Here is a 19,923-nt window from a genome sequence, read left to right on the forward strand (position 1 = left end):
ATTTCCATCCCCACTCTGCCTGCCTGGGCTTAGTCCTTTAATGTTAGTTTCTGTCTACAGAAATAAGTCTTCATGCCTCTAGTCTTTTTCTCCTCCAGTTAACTCGTCACATTTCTGTCAGAGTGCTCTTTATTGTTTGTTTGTTTATTCTTAATTTTATTTTTAAAAAAATCACACAAATAATGCACGTTCATTGATTAAAAAAATTAGAACATCAGAAAAAAGTCATCAGTAACTCCATCATTCAGAGATAATCTTTTGGTATGTGACTTTCCAATTTTTTTTCTATGCACTTCTGATGCTTAGAGCAGTTTTATTTACAAATGAGATACTCTAACGTATACTTCAGGAATCTAATGTTTTTTTTTTTTTAACTAATGATTATAATGAACATCTTTCTGTGTCAATAAACAGAAGTCTATAGCATAACTTCAATAGCAGCAAGGTATTCTGCTGTACGGCTGTAACATGATTGTTTTAACAGTCTCATATTAGGACATTTAAACTGTTTCCAGCTTCTCCTCTATTAAAAACAATGATGCAATAAACATCCTTATACAAACATCTTAATGAAGGTATTCCATTAGTTCTGTAGAATAACTTCCTAGATAAGGAATCATGGAGCCAAAGGGGACGTACATTAACTTTTTAAAATGTACTATTACAAATTGCTATACTTCTCTCCCATCCACCCTGCCTTATCAATTTACATTATTATCAGAACTTTGGGACTGTCTTTCTTCCTCTCACCTTTCCAACTCTGGGCATTATTCACCTATTTTTTCACCAGTCTGATAGATTAAAAAAAACTATACTTGTTTTATTGAACTACTTGTTAGAGAAGTTTTTTCATATATTTATTGGTCATTTACATTTCTTTGAGAATTACTAGTTCATGACTTTTGCCTCTTTTTAATTTTGAAGCACAAAGCAATCTTTCTAAAACATAAATCAGATCACACTACTCTCATTTAATGCCTGCCTAAAACATTCAGATCCTTTATAATCTGGTCTTTACTACCACTTTTTTTGTGCTGGTCCTGGAGCCTGAACTCAGGACTTGGGTGCTGTCCTTGAGCTTTTTTGGGAGGGGGAGTGGGGGGGGAGGAGTCCGGTCGTGGGCCTGAACTCTGTGCCTGAGCGCTGTCCCTCAGCTCTTCAGCTCAAGGCTAGTGCTCTACCACTTGAGCCACAGCGCCACTTGTTTTTTCTTTTTGCTTATGTGGTGCTGAGGAATCGAACCCAGGGCCTCAGGCATGCAAGGCAAGTACTCTACAACTGAGCCACCTTCCCAGCCCACCTTGAGCTTTTTTGCTCAAAGTTAGTGCTCTACCACTTGAGCTGTAGCTCTACTTCTGCCTTTTTTGTAGTTAATGGGAGATAAGAGTCTTATAGACTTTCCTGCACAGGCTGGCTTTGAACTGTGACCCCCAGATTTCAGACTCCTGAGAAGCTAGGCTTATAGGCATGACCCATCAGTGCCCAGTTTATACTATCTTAAATTTAAATACATACATACAGACACACACAGACACACACACACACAGACACACACAGACACACACACACACACAGACACACACACACACAGACAGACACACACACACACAGACAGACACACACACACACAGACAGACACACACACACACACAGACACACACACACACACACACACACACACACACACACACACACACGTTTTTATTTTGGTCGTGGGGCTTGAACTCTGGGCCTGTAGGCCGTCCCTCAGCTTATCAGCTCAAGGTGAATTCTCTACTAGAGCCACAGTGCCACTTCCAGTTTTCTGGTGGTTAATTGGAGATAAGGATTTCCTGCCTGGGCTGTCTTTGAAGGGTGATTCTCAGATCTCAGCTTCCTGAGTAGCTAGGATTATAGCTGTGAGACACTAGTGCCTGGCACTCTTTAAATCTTTTTTGATGCCAGTCTTTGGGCTTGAACTTAGGGCCTGGGCTCTGTCCTTGAGCTTCTTTCTGCTCAAGGCTAATGCTCTACCACTTGAGCCACAGCACCACTTCCAGTTTCTCCAAGTAGTTTAGTGGAGTTTCATGGATTTTTCTGGCCTGGGATAGCTTCAAACTGCAATCCTCAGATCTCAGCCTCCTCAAGTAGCTAGGATTACAGGCGTGAGCTACCAGCACCCTGCTTCTTTAAATCATTTCTACTACATGAATGGTGGATATTACATGCATCAGTCAAATGCTCTAGTTGACACCAGACTACTTGTATTCTCTAAGCGTGTTTTATGATCCTAGATATTGTGTTGTTGCTGGTCTCTAGAATATCCTTTGTTTTCTTTCTTTTTTTTTTTTGTCAGTCGTGGGGCCTGACCTCTAGGCCTGGGCGCTGTCCCTCAGCTCTTCAGCTCAAGGCAAGTGCTCTACCACTTGAGCCACAGCACCACTTCCAGCCTTTTCTGTTTATGTGGTGCTGAGGAATTGAACCTAGGGCCTCATGCATGCAAGGCAAGCACTCTACCACTGAGCCACCTTCCCAGTCCTCCTTTGCTTTCTTATCTATCTAGTTACTATTCATTTTGGCTTGGTTTTTCTCTAATCAATTCTCTTTCTCATCACACTCTAAGTCCCAGAAAAATCTTGTGGTTGTTTGCCACATCAGTTTTCATGTTAAACCACAATTACCACTTTTTATCTGTTTTAGGTTTCCTGTTATTCTGAACTACTTTTTTTTGGTGGTGGGGTTTTGATGCGGGTCCTAGGGTTTGAACTCAGGGCTTTGGTGCTGTCCCTGAGCTTCTTTTGCTCAAGGCTAGTACTCTACCACATGAGCTGTAGCTCTACTTCCAGCTTTTTCGGTAGTTAGTGGGAGATAAGTCTCATTGTGGACTCTCCTGCCCAGGCTGGTTTGAACTGTAACGCTCAGATTTCAGCCTCCTGAGAAGCTAGGATTATAGGCATGAGCCATCAGTGCTCAGTTTATACTATCTTCTTTAAATCTTTTTTGGTGCCAGTCCTGGGGCTTGAACTCAGGACCTGGGCTCTGTCTTTGAGTTCCACTTCCAGCCTTTTTGGTAATTTATTGGAGATAAGAATATCAAGGACTTTTCTGCCTGAGCTCACTTTGAACCATCATCCTTAGATCTCAGACTCCTGAGTAGCCAGGATTGTAGTGTGAGCCATTTGACATCTTAAAGGAAGGAAAGAACCACATCTTAGGGTTTTTTTACTTTTTGTTTTTTCCTGTTCTTGGGGCTTGAATTCTAGGCCTAGGCTTTATCACTGAGGTCCTTCTCAAGGCTAGCACTCTACCACTAGAGCCACAGCTCCACCTCTGGCTTTTAAAAAATCTTATAGGCTTTCTTCTCAGGGCAGGCTTGGAACCAGGATCCTCAGATCTCAGCCTCCTGAGTAACTAGGATTACAGGCATGAGCCACTGGTGCAAGTTACTTGTTATTTTTATACTTAAAATATTTTCCAGTTGAATATACAAACAACTGCTTGCTGGCTAGAGATCTTATATTTACATTAAATCCAACACACCAAAGCCAAACTTTTTTTTTGGTCGGTCGTGGGGCTTGAACTCTGGGCCTGGGCGCTGTCCCTCAGCTCTGTCAGCTCAAGGCGAGTGCTCTACCGCTTGAGCCACAGCACCACTTCCGGTTTTCTAGTGGTTTATTGGAGATAAGAGTCTCAAGGACTTTCTTGCCTGGCTGGCTTTGAACTGCAATCCTCAGATCTCAGCCTCCTGAGTAGCTAGGATTACAGGTGTGAGCCACTGGCGCCTGGCTCTAAATATTTTATACTCTCTATTTCTACTCTAACTATTCTTCCTCTTTCCTATCCCAATGGCAGTGTCATACATTACCACATCTCCTAAATTCAATTGATTTATCTTCTAAATACCTATTAAGTATGTCCCTCATTTTCCTGTCAGATTTCTGTTGATGTCCTTATTATTTGTTTAATATTTCCCAGTAGGAGATAAATAACACTTAGCTATTTATCACAAACATTGATTCCTTTGCCTTTTGTTTTTTTGGGGGGCAGAGTGGCAAGCTCCGACTAGCCTTGAACTCAGGATCCTCCTGTCTCAGTCTTTGGAGTACTGCAATTATGCTCAAGTTGCTACCATACCTGGCAAGTTCCTTTTTTTTCCTATTTTACTGCTGGTCCTGGGGCATAAACTTGGCCTGAGTGCCATCCCTGAGCTTTTTTTTGCTCAATGCTAGCACTCTACCATTAGAGACACAGCTCTACTTCCAGCTTTTTTGGTAGTTAATTGGAGATGAGTCTCATGGACTTTCTTGCCCAGGCTGGCTTTGAACTTCAATCCTCAGATTTTAGCCTCCTGATAGCTAAGATTATAGGCATGAGCCACCGGCACCCAGCTGACTTCCTTTTTCTTAAAAGTGAAGAGTCCTTACAGGACATGATTTAAATGTCTTAACATGCTATTTAAACTTTTCCACAATACAATCTCTTGCTACTTCTAGAGTCTCAACTGTCCAACAACCAACCACCCTCTGTCCCCATCTGCTGTTTTGGCAGTACTAAAGGTTGAACTTAGAGCCTAGTCCTTGATGAAACTGGCGTGACATCTCTCAGAGATGACCCTAGACCTGCTTTTCATGGGCTATTTTTAGGATAGGGTCTCTCTTCCTACCCAGGCATATGCCTTAGTAGTAATCCACCTAATTTTAGGCTTTTCATCATCACTGGAATCACAGGCATTTGCCACAGAATCTACTTCCCTTCTGTGGAGATGGAGTCTTGTTGACTTTTCTGCCTGGGATGGCCTGGCACCACAATCCTCTCAATCTTGGCCTTCCATGTAACTTTGGATGACAGGCATACACTACTGTATTTAGTGATTCTGAGAAGGGGTCTTACTGGCCGAGAACTGCAATCTTTCTTTTCTCAGGCTCCTATGTACTTAGAATTACAGGTGTGAGTCACCAGTGCCTGGCTCAATCTCCCTTTATTCTCTGAAACACATTTTATGTCATGGTTCTATGCTTTTGAACTTACTATTTCATCTGTAAAGCCTATTTACCTTCTGACATAACATCTTCTTAGAATTCATCCTTTAAGGCCCAGTTCAAATGTTCCATTGTCTGTGAAACTTGAGATGATCCTGCCTCTGTGTTCTCCTGGCACTTTGCACTTACTTATACTTTAGCTTTTTATTGTGGGGGTTGGGGGTACGGGTGAGACAGGGTCTTGCTATGTAGGCCACATTGGCTTAAACTTGTTACGTAACCCAGGTTGGCCTTGAAGCTGCTTTTCCTGGCCTGTCTTGGCCTCCTGAGTGCTTGAATTATAGGTATGCACCACCACACCCAGCTCATAACATTGTATTTGTAATAATGTGTGCAGTCTCTTTCACTAGGAGAGCTCCTCAAAGGCAGGACATGTCTTGCTCTTCTGTGTATCCCCAGAGCCTCTCACAGTGCCTGGCCTTAGTAGGTACTCAGAAAATGTTTGATGGATGAAAGCAATTTGATGCTTAGGCCCCTTGACATCACAGCTGGGCACTGATGCCACAACCCTGTAGCATGTTGCTGCAGATTACCTGATGTTGCTATCTTCCAAACCATGAGAAGTCTCCCCACCGTCTCCCTCATAGGACATCATACTTTCTTCATTTTCCATCCCCATCCTCGTGTTCTCCTGAAGCATGCGGGGCTGTTTGGGTCTTATACCACTGGTTCCCACATCAGAGTCACTTCCACTTTCACTCAGCTGAATAGCTGTAAAAAGACAGATTCTGGTTCATTAATAGATAAGCTTCATGGAGAAAGAATGTGGCTTAGTGGTAGAGTATTTGCCTACTATACATCACATGAGAGAAAGGAGGGAAAAAAGAGAGGAAAGGAGATGAGGAAACATCTTTAGTTTGGTCTTCCAAAACTAGTTTCTCTCATATATCTATACAAGCATTGTACCTGTATTTAACTCAGAGGTCTCTGTCTCTTTTCTGTGTGTGCGAGGGCTTGAACTCAGGGCCTGGACACTGTCTCTGAGCTTTGTTTGTTTGCTCAAGGCTAGGGCTCTATCACTTGAATCACATCTCTACTTACAGCTTTCTTGGTCCTTAACTGAAGATAAAGAGTCTTAGCTGGGCAACGGTGGCTCACACCTGTAATCCTAGCTACTCAGGAGGCTGACATCTGAGGATACTGGTTCAAAGCCAAAGCCAGCCCAGGCAGGAAAGTCTGTGAAACTCTTATCTCCAATAAACCACCAGAAAACCGGAAGTAGTACTGTAGCTCAAGTGGTAGAGCGCTAGCCTTGAGCTGAAGAGCTGAGGGACAGCGCTCAGGCCCAGAGTTCAAGCCCCACAACCGACAAAAAAAAAAAAGTCTTATGACTTTCCTGCCTGGGCTGACTTTGAACTATGATCCTCAGATCTCAGCCTTCTGTGTAGCTAGGATTACAGGCATGAGTCATGGGCGCCCAGTTTTAGCCTTTTTTTTCAATGATGGCTCTCTATTACTTAAGCCAGAGCTCTACTTTCCACTTTTTGATGGTTAATTGGACTTGGGTTGGAACCATCCTCACATCTCAGCCTCTCAAGTAGCTAGAATTACAGGCAAAAGCCATTGACACCCAGCCAACAAGGTATTTTCTTAATTTTCCTTCCCTGTTGCCAAACACAACATTCTGTTTTTACCTTCAGCAAGCATCCAAGTGAAAACAGCTACTTGGGTACTGCCTTTTACACTGTCATCTTTTGTGTCTTTTGTCTGTGTATCTTTACCTCCTCTAAGGCCATTCCGAGTGCTTAGTATTCTGTTTTATTAATGAGACTTCAATAAGAGGGAGCTTTTGATATAGCATATGTGGCCAAGAGCCTCTTATCCAGTCCTAAGGGTGCTATATGAGCTCTACAGAAGCAGAAGTGAAGTAGCAAGACTTTACCAGAGAAAGGGTTATCGCCTTCTTCATCAGTTCCAGCATCTTCCTCATCATCTTCTCCTTCGGACATAAGCAAATCCTCATAAAGGACACTAGATTGAGGCTGTTGCACAGTTCCTTCTTCTTCATCTGCAACAGCATCATTTCCATCTTCACCTTCCTAAATGAAATCAAGTAAGGGTCAGTGTCTACCTACCCTATACCATTGCTTGCAGCTTGCTGCCTCACAAGTTGAATCATTTTGGTGGATGAAACTTGTTTAGCTCATTCCAAGGATTAAAGTCAGACTATAGAGACCCTCTGAAATCACCTTGGGATTTGGCTTGCCCTGTACTGTTGGCATTCCTATCATATAAGGGCATTAATATAACCATACTCACTGGGGCTAGAATGAAATCTCAGGTTTCCCATCCTCCTCTTGCTTCTGCTCATCATACCCTTCAGTATCTGTATCAAATTTTTTTTTTTTTTTTTTTGCCAGTCGTGAGGCCTGAACTCTGGGCCTGTGCGCTGTCTCTCAGCTCTTCAGCTCAAGTCTAGTGCTCTACCACTTGAGCCACAGCACCACTTCCAGATTTTTCTGCTTATGTGGTGCTGAGGAATCGAACCTAGGGCCTCATGAATGCAAGGCAAGCACTCTACCACTGAGCCAACTTCCCAGCCCCATCAAATTCTTCCTCACTCAGACTACATTGGTCCCGGCATATCTGAGTAAGAAACACAAATGTGCCTATAGGAGTTAACCAAGGTTTTTTGTTTGTTTGTTTTGTTTTTTTGGTGATGCTCCTTGGGCTTGAACTCAGGGCCTGGGTGTTGCCCCTGAGCTTTTGTGCTCAAGGCTAGCATTTTACCACTTGAGCCAGAAATCCTCTCCAGATTTTTTTCCCCTTAAGTTTATTGGAGATAAGTGTAGTATGGCCTTTCCTGCTTGGCCTGGCTTTGAATAGCAATCCTCAGATCTCAGCCACCTGAGTAACTAGGATTATTAATGTAAGACACCAGCACCTGGCTGCCAGTCATCTTTTTTTTCCAGTCCTGGGGCTTGAACTCTGGGCCTGGGAACTGTCCCTGAGCTCCTTTTGCTCAAGATTAGCACTCTACCATGTGAGTCACAGCACTACTTCTGTTTTTTTTTTCTTCTTCTGTGATTAATTGGACTTTCCTTTCTGGGCTGGCTTCAAACTGTGATACTCAGATCTCAGAGTCCTAAGTAGCTAGGATTATAGGCATAGGCCACTGGTACCTGGCTGCCAGTCATCTTTCATGTATGTCAAATGTCACTTTTCTACCTTTGAACTTCCAGACATAGCAACAATCTCACAATGAGAAAAAGAACAACTTACCTGTATTACCTGCTTTTCTGGTGTAGCAGTGGGAATATCCAGAACAGACAGACTACTCTCATCTTGAAATACAGAGGCATCTCGAGACACACTGAGGGATGTGGTAGTATCATACAAATCAGGAGGCTATGGCATAAAACATGAAATTGAGCTTCTACTAAGGGAACAAGTTAAGAAACAGAGAATTCCCCTTCAAACCATTCACTGTAGAAAAAGGTCATGCAGAACAATACAGTTATAGAAAAAACAGAGTTCAGCATAGCTTTATGGGCAAAGTTTTTGGAATTTTACAAATGTTGCCTATTCTAGCAAACAGGCACCCTGAGTATGTGTTCAGAAGCCTAATGCAGAAACATAGAAGCTAAGGGACAAGTTTATGTTTTACAGCTTCTCTAGTTATAAAGCTATTTTCTCCTAAGTCTTGTATTACTGTCTTTAGGTCCAAGATTTCATTATCAGCACTCATTTGTTTATTTAAAGGTTATATAGAAGAGTAAACAGAATAAAGGAAGTTTAATCCAACCAGAGCATGAAATGGCTTGACAGTTCATGAGCTTGTCAGAAGGTGCTACAAAACAAAATGGTGTGGTGAAAAACCCATGGGCTTTGGAATAAACTGCCCTCAGTTTGAGTCTTGGCTCTACTACTTACTTGATAAACAACTTTAACAAATTACTTCATCTCTCTAACTCTTGGTTTCTTACACTGCAAAGTATGGGTAATGATGTCTAACGCACAAGAGTATAGTGATAAGAGATATTTATACCTAATATTTGGTACGCAACAAATTATAGATCCCTTCCCTCTTAACTCTAAGGAGAATAGGAATTTAGTGAATGGCTATACAGTGATGAGAGTGAATAGATACAATGTTCATAACATAAAATAAAAAGAACAAGACACAAAACCATATTGATGAATTTCATTTTAAAAGGATCTATAGCCAAGTGCTGATGGCTCATGCCTGTAATACTAGCTACTCAGAAGGCTGAGATCTGAGGACCACAGTTTGAAGCCAGGCTGGGCAGGAAAGTCTGTGAGACCTTTATGTTCAATTAATCACCCAAAAGCTGGAAGCGGAGCTGTGGCTCAAGGAGGAAGATCACTAGCCTGGAGCATAAAAGCTCAGGGACAGAGCTCAGGCTTAGTTCAAGCCCCAGGATTGGCACAAAAGGAAAAAAAAGGCATCTAAAAATACACCACAGATATTAAAACAAAAATTTCACCCTGGGAGATCTTTTTTCTGAGTGACAGAACAATCAAGAAATAATATTTCTTATTTGTATTTTACTTGCCCCCAACCAACAGAAAACCTAGATATGAGTCATGTATGGTGACGCACACCTGGAATCTCAGCACTCAGGAGGCTGAGAGAGGAGGATCGCAAGTTTATGCCTAACTTGGGCTACAAAGTAAGATCATCTTAAAATGAACAATGGTGGGAAGTGGCACTGTGGCTCAAGTGATAAGAGTGCTAGCCTTGAGCTGAAGAGCGCAGGGACAGCGCCTAGCCCAGAGTTCAAGACCCATCACTGACAAAAAGCAAAAACAAAAAGAAAATGAACAACAGTGACAAAAAAAGCTACATTAAGTATTACTTTATATTTTTAGGAGTAAATAGACAAGAGAGACTGAGAAGAGGGGTTTTAGAAAAATAGAGGCAAAACAGAATCTAAAACATTACAGAGCAGATAAACCAATATAGAACAGAAAGGAAAATGAAGAACTTTCTGCAAAATATTAGGACAGTAAGGAAAGTAAGAACCATGGGAAACTGCAGGGTGAACAGTAAAGTATTTAGCTGAATGCATGATGTAAGTGGAAATACTCAAGTGAATACACATTATTGAAAACACCATTTAGAAATGGAAAATAACGGGGCTGGGAAGGTGGCTCAGTGGTAGAATGCTTGCCTTGCATGCATGAGGCCCTGAGTTCGATTCCTCAGCACCACATAAGCAGAAAAATCTGGAAGTGGTGCTGTGGCTCAAGTGGTAGAACACTAGCCTTGAGCTGAAGAGCTGAGGGACAGCACCCAGGCCCAGAGTTCAGACCTCACAACTGACAACAACAACAAAAAGAAATGGAAAATAACATGATTACATGCCTGCATTCCTTCCTTCCTTCCTTCTACCAGTACTGGGGCTTGAACCTGGCTTTTTCACTCAAGACTGGTACTTTACCACTTGAGCCACACCTTGTCACTTGCAGCTTTTGACTAGTTGACTGGAGTTAAGACTCTCACAGCCTTTCCTGCCTGGATGGCTTCAAACCGAACCGAGAGTCTCAGGTCTCAGCCTCCTGAATAGCTAGGTTACCAGGCATAAGCCCACCAATGCCTGGTTTCTGTCGTGTTTCTATGCAACCAAAATTGCATTAAAATAGGTGAAAATTAAGTGAGCACTTTATAAAATGTGGGTTTTAGATAATGATGAGTAATGACTGTTACTCCTGTGCATCTTCCTAAAGCCTAATAGGTGATTACTGGGGATCGAACTCTTTTAAAACAGACATATGTGAGTGAAGGAAATGATGGGAATGATGGAAAAATGAAGCAGTACTATCCATCTCCTACTCTTCAAATGAAACCTGAGTGTAGCAAATAACAGCTACTGCTCAGGAAGAATAGTTGACAGGTTTTCCTCAGCCATGTGAGGTAGCACAGGAGGGGTATAGGAAAGAAAGGAAGATGACTTTCAGGCCCAAGGCTTTCACTCACCAAAGGACTAGGCTTCGACCTGAGTAAACCATGTGCCATTCAGTTGGTCAAGTCTTCTGGAGAATGATGGCTCATACCCAAGCTTTAACTTACCAGAAAGTACCTTGTGGAAGCTGTGGGCCTATTAGCAAAGAGGGCCTTCCTGGACAACATCATTCACCCAAGCCCCCTTGTCCCAATCTGCCCACACACTCCAAGAGCCTTTCCTTGTTCTGGACCTTGAAGAAGTATCTGAGGGCTCTTTATACCTGGCCCCTCAGTAACCTAGGTTTTGGGATGAAAGAGAAAGGAAAAGATAGACAGAGAAAAGTATAGGAATGTGACATAGAGACAGCAATAATCTAACAGAGATCACATACATTATATTGTGAGTTCAGTGAAATCTGAATAGAATGGGGGAAAAATTCCTAGGGGAAAAGGGTGAATCTTGCATTGAAAATATTTGGTTAAATTTAAGAGAGACTCTTGGGACTTTATAGACAACTTTCAAACAGAGAAGGAAATATTATTAACTGAATGTCTATTGTGTGCCAGGGAAATCAACTTGTTGAAGGTTTATAACCATCTTGAAAAACAGATTTTAAAGAAAAGGAAATCGAGTTAGAGAGGTTAACTTCCCAAGATCACCAAACTAGACAAGAGCTAAGACTCAAACCCAGGCCTGTTTTACATCAAATCTCATGTACTTTTCACTCCACCACAGGTTTCTACAATTGAGAAGCCAAGCACCTATTATACTGTGTTTTAAGTTCTATTTAACAAATATGCCAATATTCTAAGAGTATAAAATACACGAAATACTATACTCTCAGTCTAACCAGAGTCTAGCCAGAAAGACTAAAATTTTCTTATCTATCCTGCTCTCTAGTCTTTTGACATGTTCATTTAAGAACATTATAAATATTACCCAGGAAAATAGGTGGCATGGGAACTACACTAACATATCTCTCAGGGAAAGAATAATAAGGCAGCATAAAGCACAGGACCAATGGAGCTCATGTCTGTAACTAAACAGCCTATACTTCAGGGGATGTTTTAGAACTCCAAATTTTATGGACATGAGAACTAGAGATCTAGAGTATACCTTTGTCTATACTAGCCAGGATTCATTATTCCCCTAAATACTGTCTAGACAACTAAGACCCCCCACCCCATTCATTCATCCATCCCATGGCTACCACTTTTGGATTCAGCAAGGCCACCAAGACCCATATACCTCACTCACCTTGGCCTTTGAGAAGACAAGAAAGCACACGAAAGGCATATGAAGAGGAAGGACAGAGAAGAACGGAATCTCAGTAAATAGCTGTTAACAGGCTCCCAAATTCCCAAACCAATAAGAAAATTCTAAAAGGAAGCTTGTAGTCCTTAGACTCACCTGAGGTGTGTAGGGCCCTGGCGTCATTGGGTCCAGACTTTCTAAGTCTGCTTCCTCCAAAGCAGCTTCTTTAGCTGTACAAATATCCTTTTCAAGTTGAGTCAGATGTTCATCATACTGGAGAATAAGGAAAAAAATTACTTGCATTTCTATGTTCACTGCTGCACTATTCACAATAACCAAGTTATGCAAATAGCCCAGATGCCTTATAATGGATGAGTAAATCTAAACAATGTAGTCCATATACATAATGGACCATTACTTATCCATTAAAAAGAATAATAATATGTCATTTGCAGGGAAATGGATGGACCTAAAACAAATCATATCAAGTAAGGTAAGTCAAGCTCAGAGAGACAAATGGTACGCAGTTTCTCTTATGTGGAAGCTAGATCTAAAGTACAACTGGACACATTAACTTATACAGGACTCTACAGGCATTCACACACAAACAGACTAAAGGAAGATACTTTTAGGAGAGGAACCCAAAGGCATAACTCCTCTGAACATTTTTTTCTTTTCTTTTCTTTTTTTTTTGGGGAGGGGGTCCGGTCGTGGGGTCTGAACTCTGGGCCTGGGCGCTGTCCCTCAGCTCTTCAGCTCAAGGCTAGTACTCTACCACTTGAGCCACAGCGCCACTTCCGGCTTTTTTCTTATGTGGTGCTGAGGAATCGAACCCAGGGCCTCGAGCATGCGAGGCAAGTGCTCTACCACTGAGCCACTTTCCCAGCCCCTTCTCTGAACATTTAAAAGACTATTTATAGTCGGGCGCCGGCGGCTCATTCCTATAATCCTAGCTACTCAGGAGGCTGAGATCTGAGGATCACGGTTCAAAGCCAGTCCAGGCAGAAAAATCTTTGAGACTCTAATCTCCAATAAACCACTAGAAAACTGGAAGTGGTGCTGTGGCTCAAGCAGTAGAGTGCTCACTTTGAGCTGAAGAGCTGAGGGACAGCACCCAGGCCCAGAGTTCAAGTCCCATGACCAACAACAACAAAAAAAAGACTGTAAGCCGGACACTGGTGGGTTATGTCTTTAATCCTAGCTACTCAGAAAGTTGAGATCTGAGGATCACAGTTCAAAGCCAGCCTGGGCAGGAAAGTCTGAGACTTTTTTTTTTTTTTGGTCGGTCGTGGGGCTTGAACTCTGGGCTTGGGCGCTGTCCCTCAGCTCTTCAGCTCAAGGCAAGCGCTCTACTGCTTGAGCCACAGTGCCACTTCTAGTCTGAGACTCTTTATTTATTGTTTTTTTTGGTTCAATCATGGGGCTTGAACTCAGGGCCTGGGTGCTGTCCCTCAGCACTTCAGCTCAAGGCTAGCGCTCTACCACTTGAGCCACAGTACCACTTCCGGCTTTTTTTTTTTGGGTCAGGTCCTGGGGCCTGAACTCTGGGCCTGAGTGCTGTCCCTCAGCTCTTCAGCTCAAGGCTAGCGCTCTACCACTTGAGCCACAGCGCCACTTCCAGCTTTTTTCCTTTTGCTTATGTGGTGCTGAGGAATCAAACTCATGCATGCAAGGCAAGCGCTCTACCACTGAGCTACCTTCCCAGTCCCACATTCTGAGACTCTTATCTTCAATTAACCACCAGAAAACCAGAAGTGGTGTGCGTGGCTCAAAGTGGTAGAGAGCTAGCCTTGAACAAAAGAGATCAGGGAAAGCACCCAGGCTGAGTTCAAGCCCTACAATGGATAAAACAAAACCAAAAGATAAGGAGCTAGGTGCTGGTGGCTCATGCCTATAATCCTTAGCTCCTTAGAAGGCTGAGATCTAAGGATCACAGTTCAAATCTAGCCTGGGGAAAAAGCTCAGGGACAGTGTCAAAGACCCAAGTTCAAACCCCAGTATCTCTGCCTGTACACACGCATGCACACGCGCGCGCGCGCGCGCGCGCGCGCACACACACACACACACACACACACACACACACACACACACACACACACACACACACACACACACACACACACACACACACACACACACGGAAAGTCTCTCAGTGCAAGGAACAAGAAGAGTGCAAAGAGCTAGACCACAAGGGGACCTTTCTTTTACCACTTACCTCGGTTAATGTCTGGTAACATACATTCACAATCTCCTGAGCAGTCTTAGTATACTGACTCTCAGGACCTATAAGTGAAATAAGAAAATAACATTATTCACACAAACTTTAGTCCCAGAATTTTATATTCTGTCACCTAATAGTATGTGCCATTACCCTAGACTCAGAAAAATGTTTCATGTTGAGCACTGATGGCTCACAGCTGCAATCCTAGCTACTCAGGAGGCTGAGATCCAAGGATTCTGGTTCAAAGCTAGCCCAGGCAGGAAAGTTTGTGAGACTTTTACATTCAATTGATACTCCCAAAATACATATGTGGAGGAGTTCCTAAAGTGTAAGCTAATCTTAAGGACGCCCCCCCCAAAAATAAAAAAGAAGAAAGGAAAAAGAAAAAAAAAGCTAAGAGCCAGGTGCTGGTGGCTCAGGCCTATAATCCTAGTTACTCAGGAGGCTGAGAACTGAGGATTGAAGTTCGAAGCCTGGGCTTCAAACTGGGCAGGAAAGTCCATGAGATTCTTATCTCCAATTTATGCCCTTCAAACCAGAAACTGGAGCTGTGGCTCAATGTGGTAGAGTACTAGCCATGAACATAAAGCTCAGGGATAGTGGCTAGGCTCTGAATTCAAGCCCTATAACCGACAAAATAAAAGTTAAGGAAGAACATAAGGGCCCAAGTTTAGGCCCCAGTACTGGTGCGTACACACACACACACACACACAAAATCATGCCAGGTTTAAACATGAAAAAAAAAATCACCCTAGATAATTAATTACTGAAAAAACTAGAATTACTAAATTCAACTATGCACAGTCTATAGATCATAAAGAGATGAGCTTTGGTTTTCTAATTCTTTGTTGTTGTTGTTGTTTTTGGCCAGTCCTGGGGCTTGAACTCAGAGCCTAGGCACTGTCTCTGAGCTGCTTTTATTTTTTTTTGTGTGTGTGTGTTTTTTTTTTGGAGGGGGGTCTGGTCATGGGGCCTGAACTCTGGGCCTGGGCGCTGTCCCTCAGCTCTTTAGCTCAAGGCTAGTGCTCTACCACTTGAGCCACAGCGCCACTTCCGGCCTTTTTTCTTTTTGCTTATGTGGTGCTGAGGAATCGAACCCTGGGCCTCAGGCATGCAAGGCAAACGCTCTACCACTGAGCCACCTTCCCAGCCCATCGCTATGTATTCCAGTATAGCCTAGAACTTGATATATTAGCCAAAGAAGACCTCAAACTGAGTATCCTCTTACCTTAGCCTCCCAAATTCTGTGTTCATAGGTAGTGTCTTCTGCATTTTTTGGGCTGCTTTTATGAGAGTGCCTCACAATTCTGCCCAACCCAATCTCCATGACATCAAGCAGCCTTTCTTAAGCACTCTTGTTTATCATTTGCAATATATAGTCATTTTCAAAACATTCATGAACCCATCAGCAAAACTACTGCCAAAATTCTAGATCATTAGCTTAGGTGTTTTTAGGAAATACTAAGAGAGGTAACTGAAGAAGCATTTCTACTCTCTAATTTCCAATGAGTAATAAGAAGAGAAAGAGAATGTATTCCTTCAACCCAATCCTTTCTGGAACAAAAATGGAGTCTCAGATGGGCATTAGTGGCTTATACCTGTAATCTTAGCTACTCAGGAGGCTGAGATCTGAGGATCGCAGTTCAAAGCCAGTCCAAGCAGTAAAGTCCCCGAGACTCTTATCTCCAATTAAGCACCAAAAATGCCAGGAATGGAGTTGTGGTTCAACTGGTAGAGTACTAGCTGTGAGTAAAAAAGCCCAGGATCCGTGCTCAGGCCCTAGTCCAAAATCCAGGACTTAGAGGGAGAAAAAAGGAGTCTCATTTCCTACCAGTTCCCTTGGTGAAAAATTCATATACTCTAGTTAAGTACAGTTCCTAAACTTGCCATGGTTTTCATTGCTTCACAGTTCTGAACACTCTGCTCTCCACCAAGAATATGCCATTTCCTCATTTTTCTGTCTGGTTGTCCCCTTCTTCACCTCTTCCCTCCAATTTTCTGCCTCTGCCAAGTTGTAGGGCAAACTTAGAGCCATACTACTTGGGCTGTTAAATTCTTAGTTGAAATCTCAGTATCCTAGGCAATTTTCTCAAATGCACTTAAATATTCTTCTTTTGCTTAAGGAGTCATATGGCATTGTCCAGTGTTTAATTCCTTCTATGTTCTTCAACTTGGGATAAAGTAAAAATTCGTTTTTTTCTTTGGGCAGTATTGGGGTTTGAACTCAAGGCCTCTTGTTTAGTAGACAGGTACTATCCCATTTGAACCACCCAGGCCTTAAAAATTCAAGTATGGCACATTAAGGCCCTCTTGGATTTGATTCTTACCTACCTCTCAACACATAACTGATTGCTATTCACCAACATATACACTTAAAATGCAACCACAGCCAGGTACCAGTGGCACATGCCTGTAATCCTAGCTACTTATGAGGCTAAGATCTGAGGATCATTGTTCAAAGCCAGCCTGGGCAGCAAAGTCTGAGACTCTGATCTCTAATTAATTACCAAAAAAAGGCCAGAAGTGGAGCTATGGCTTAAGTGGTAGAATGCTATCCTTAAGCATACATGCTCAGGGACAGGCTCTGAGTTCAAGCCATAAGATCAGCACAAAAAATGCAACCCAAAAGACACCGTACAAAAGGAAAAGTATTCATTACCTGTCTCATGTAATTGTAATCCGTCTGTATATCACCTCTATAATAATAATAATAATAAAATCAAAACAAGCCAGGACCCAGGGGCTCACATCTATAATCCTAGCTACTCAGGAGGCTGAGATCTGAGGACTACAGTTCAAAGCCAGCTCAGACAGGAAACACCGTGAGACTCTTATTTCTGATTAACCACTGGAAAACTGGAAGTGGAGCTATGGCTCAAAAGAGTGCTACCCTTGAGTGAAAGAGCTCAGGGACAGAATCTAGGCTGTGAGGTCAAACCCCACAACCAATAGAAAAAATAAAAACAATATGTTATGAAAAAAAAATGCAACCACAAAACTCTGTATCTTTATATACTGCTGTTTTCTTTCATAGTTTCTGTCTACCAAAGATCATTGATCCTTTAGAATTCAGCTTAAGAAAATTCTCTTCCAGAAAGTTTCCTCAAATTTCATTCTGCTTTAGATATTCTGACACAAGTCACTCTGTATATTTCTTTTTTGTTTTTGGTCGGTCGTGGGGCTTTTTTTTTTGGTCGGTCATGAGGCTTGAACTCTGGGCCTGGGCGCTGTCCCTTGAGCTCTTCAGCTCAAGGCGAGTGCTCTACCACTTGAGCCACAGCGCCACTTCCCAACTCTGCTTATTTCTAACAAAATATTTAAGCACTATAAATTTTCTTTTCTAATTTGATTTTTATCTGTAGCATCTATTCATCTAGCACATATAAGATCATCAATGTTTGCTTATCATGGGTTGTACAAAACCAAACTTCTAAATTTTGGGGCCAATTGTGGGGCTTGAACTTAGGGCCTGAGTATTGTCCCTGAGCCTATTTGCCCAAGTGGAGCCTCAGCTCCACTTCCAGGTTTGGGGTGGTTAAGTGGAGTTAAAGAGTCTCACAGATTTTCCTGCCTGGGCTGACTTTGAACCACAATCCTCAGATCTCAGCCTCCTGAGTAGCTAGGATTACAGGCATGAGCTACCAGCTAAAACCCAACTTTTTTTTTTTTAATTTTGTCAGTTGGGGGCTTTATTGCTGGGCCTGGGAGTTGTCCCTGAGCTCTGCAGCTCAAGGCTAGCACTCTACTACTTGAGCCACAGCACCACCTCCAGTTTTCTGGTGGTTAATTGGAGATCAGGGTTTCACCATTGTTCCTGCCCAGGCTGGCTTTGAACTGGGATCCTCAGAACTTAGCCTCCTGAGTCGTGAGCCACCAGCACCCAGCCTATTTTTTTATTTATGCCCATTTTTTTCCACTTTACAATTTTTTTTTTTTTTTTTTTTTTTTGTCGGTCATGGGGCTTGAACTCTGGGCCTGGGCGCTGTCCCTCAGCTCTTCAGCTCAAGGCGAGCGCTCTACCACTTCCGGTTTTCTGGTGGTTTATTGGAGATGGGAGTCTCACGGTCTCTCCTGCCCGGGCTGGCTTTGAACCGCAATCCTCAGATCTCAGCCTCCTGAGTAGCTAGGATTACAGGCGTGAGCCACCAGCGCCCAGCTATCCACTTTACAAAAATTTAAAAGCAAGCCAAAACTACTTTTCATCATAAAAAGTTTAATGGTAACTGGGTGCTGATAGCTCACACCTCTAAGTCCTAGCTACCCGGGAAGTTGCAATCTGGAAGACCAAGGTTTGAAGCCAGCCTGGATAGAAAAGCCCGGATACACTCCCTATAATTCTTTGCATTCTGAAATACGTGGAAGGCTAAGATAGGAAGGATCGTCATTCTAGGCCAGCAAGGGAGAAAAAGATACAGAATTCTATCTCCATGTAGGGACGCTGTAGTGTTGGAATAGGCCTGTGAGCTTAGGAAGCCTAATGTGGACAGATTACAGCTTAGAAGCGTACTTGAGTAGTGAGACTTTATCTCGCTAAGAACCATGAAGAAATAGGCTACAGATGTGGCTCAAGTGTACAGCATGATCCTAGCAGTTATGAAGCCCTGAGTTCATATTTATAGAACATACATTTATATGCCTAATAAAAAAAAGGCAGACCAAGGGCTGGGAAGGTGGCTCAGTGGTAGAGCGCTTGCCTTGCATGCATGAGGCCCTGGGTTCGATTCCTCAGCACCACATAAGCAAAAAGACAAAAAGCCGGAAGTGGCACTGTGGCTTAAGTGGTAGAGCGCTAGCCTTGAGCTGAAGAGCTGAGGGACAGGGACCAGGACCAGAGTTCAGGCCCCATGACGGGACCCAAAAAAAAAAGGGCAGACCAAGTCACTTGCACCTGACTGATTCAATTATCACTTCAAGGTGTTTTTATGAAATACCTTACATAGACTGATGGAAAAAAGGAAAAGCTGAAATACCTACCATTGTACTTAACACTGTTGGCCAGAATAAGGTTTACATCATCTAGAAAGCTCTCCCGACTCTGGTATTTGTGCTTGGAAATATTCTACGATAAAAAGAATCAGGGACTCAAATTACATGTATAAAAATGCATCAATTACAAAAAGGCATTTTAGATTAAGCCACTTACCTTACGTATAGTCTCTAAATCCATTGGGTTGACGATTACTTTATAATAATCTGGAACAAACTTCTTATTAACTGGGTGATGAAATGGCCAAGACTGTTAAAAGAAAGCATGGGAATTAAATGGAAATCACTCCTTATTGCAGAGATTCTCAACTTTGCTGTCACAAATACTCAACAAAAGTTATAGACCCTTTTCCCAAAAAAGCATATAAACACACAAATTTTTATTATATAGTTTAAGTTATGGATTCTTTTTTTTTTTGGGAGGGGGGGGGTCAGTCATGGGGCTTGAACTCTGGGCCTGGGCACTGTCCCTCAGCTCTCAGTGAGTGCTCTACCATTTTAGCTGCAATGCCACTTCCGGTTTTCTGAGTGTTTT

At 42.6% G+C, this 19,923-nt stretch overlaps 1 protein-coding gene across 6 annotated transcripts in view; it reads right to left on the reverse strand.

Moving 5' to 3' along the window:
• The window catches only part of Taf1 (TATA-box binding protein associated factor 1), a 105,557-nt gene that overhangs the window by 21,143 nt on the left and 64,491 nt on the right, over positions 1–19,923 (reverse strand). For all 6 annotated transcript variants that reach the window (XM_042694846.1, XM_042694847.1, XM_042694844.1 and 3 more), the window contains exons 31-37: positions 19,546–19,638; positions 19,377–19,461; positions 14,397–14,464; positions 12,338–12,454; positions 8,241–8,366; positions 6,901–7,057; positions 5,552–5,729 (exon numbers count right to left, since the gene is read on the reverse strand). In XM_042694846.1, coding sequence (XP_042550780.1) covers positions 5,552–5,729; positions 6,901–7,057; positions 8,241–8,366; positions 12,338–12,454; positions 14,397–14,464; positions 19,377–19,461; positions 19,546–19,638 — 824 coding nt within the window. The remainder of the gene's footprint in view (positions 1–5,551; positions 5,730–6,900; positions 7,058–8,240; positions 8,367–12,337; positions 12,455–14,396; positions 14,465–19,376; positions 19,462–19,545; positions 19,639–19,923) is intronic.

The sequence above is a fragment of the Dipodomys spectabilis genome, unplaced genomic scaffold (genome assembly GCF_019054845.1).
Source record: "Dipodomys spectabilis isolate Male_0828 unplaced genomic scaffold, ASM1905484v1 ptg000176l, whole genome shotgun sequence".
Taxonomy (NCBI): domain Eukaryota; kingdom Metazoa; phylum Chordata; class Mammalia; order Rodentia; family Heteromyidae; genus Dipodomys; species Dipodomys spectabilis.